This window comes from Hippocampus comes, unplaced genomic scaffold (assembly GCF_001891065.2).
Source record: "Hippocampus comes isolate QL1 unplaced genomic scaffold, H_comes_QL1_v1.1 C16890506, whole genome shotgun sequence".
Taxonomy (NCBI): domain Eukaryota; kingdom Metazoa; phylum Chordata; class Actinopteri; order Syngnathiformes; family Syngnathidae; genus Hippocampus; species Hippocampus comes.
Window position 1 is genome coordinate 1 of NW_017840649.1, and position 1,118 is coordinate 1,118.

A 1,118-nucleotide genomic window follows, 5' to 3' on the forward strand; every position below is an offset into this window, starting at 1 on the left:
ATCTCTTCCAGTAGACCTCAGTGCTGCCCAGCATGGCGTGCCACACTTTTAGCACTCCACTCAAAGCGCACTGCTCTAAATTTGCCAACCTTATATATTTGATCAAATGTTGTATTTATTATTTCACACAGAATTTTTGATCCAGTATGAGGACTCGCTTCACCACCACAGAGGTCACTGGCACAACCTCACCGAGGTCGCCGGTACCGAGACCACAGCTCACCTGAAGCTGTCGCCCTATGTTCACTACACCTTTAGAGTCCTTGCTGTCAATGCCATGGGCAGCAGCCGGCCCAGTTTCCCCTCTAAGATGTATAAGACCGAGCCTTCAGGTACTAAAAATCCAGAGTGAAATCTTTTTCCTCTCGGGAACTTGTGTAATATACATGTGTATTTTTCCCTCTTAAAAGCTCCAGATGAGAATCCAACAGGTGTACATGGTTTTGGAACAGAACATGACAATCTTGTCATTTCATGGAAGGTAATTTTTTATAAAGTACAGGAACAAATGACACTCATGAGTCAAGGTACCATACTTATTTTATGATTATTATACTTTTTCGGCGTAAACTTTTGTTGACCTCTTCTTCCGTAGCCGCTGTCAGGCCTCCAGGCCAACGGGCCGGGACTCCATTACAGAGTGATGTGGAGACAGAAGATGATGGACACCGAGTGGATGATGGCGACCGTAGCCAACAACTCCAAGTTTGTGGTGTCCGGAACGCCCACGTTTGTTCCGTACGAGCTCAAAGTTCAGGCCGTGAATGACTACGGTGCAGCGCCCGAACCCGCCGTTGCCTTCGGCCACTCTGGAGAGGATCGTAAGTCCGACTGCTCAGTCTCCAGCCTGCCCTTTTCACCGATGCAAAGCTGTTATGCACAAGTTGTTATGTTGCAGACCCACTCATTTTTTTTTTTATAATACTATCCCTCCCACGTGCAGTAAACACATTTAAACATCTATTTCAATGCAAAAAGTACAAGCGTCAAATGTATAAAACACTTGCTAGTGCACATATTTGTTGCCCACAAGTGTCTGGTTGAACGAGCAGAATTTTTAGGCTAACGTTCTAGCCAATACTATTAATGACTCTCATGCAACGATAGTTTTTTTTTTT

The 1,118-nt window shown here is 44.9% G+C and overlaps 1 protein-coding gene across 1 annotated transcript; it reads left to right on the forward strand.

Moving 5' to 3' along the window:
• The first annotated feature begins 89 nt into the window (after positions 1–89).
• LOC109509417 (neuronal cell adhesion molecule-like) lies at positions 90–937 on the forward strand. The gene is made up of 3 exons (XM_019859267.1): positions 90–332; positions 411–481; positions 596–937. The coding sequence occupies exons 1-3, from the start codon at positions 107–109 to the stop codon at positions 920–922; spliced, it is 624 nt and encodes a 207-aa protein (XP_019714826.1). The 5' UTR covers positions 90–106; the 3' UTR covers positions 923–937.
• The last annotated feature ends 181 nt before the right edge of the window (positions 938–1,118 follow it).

Excerpts from the sequence above, each read along its gene's own strand:
- LOC109509417 (XM_019859267.1), top strand. The coding sequence starts at position 107 with ATGTTGTATTTATTATTTCACACAGAATTTTTGATCCAGTATGAGGAC. Across the intron at positions 333-410 it reads GTATAAGACCGAGCCTTCAG|CTCCAGATGAGAATCCAACA; the intron begins GTACTAAAAATC and ends CCCTCTTAAAAG. Across the intron at positions 482-595 it reads ATCTTGTCATTTCATGGAAG|CCGCTGTCAGGCCTCCAGGC; the intron begins GTAATTTTTTAT and ends CTTCTTCCGTAG.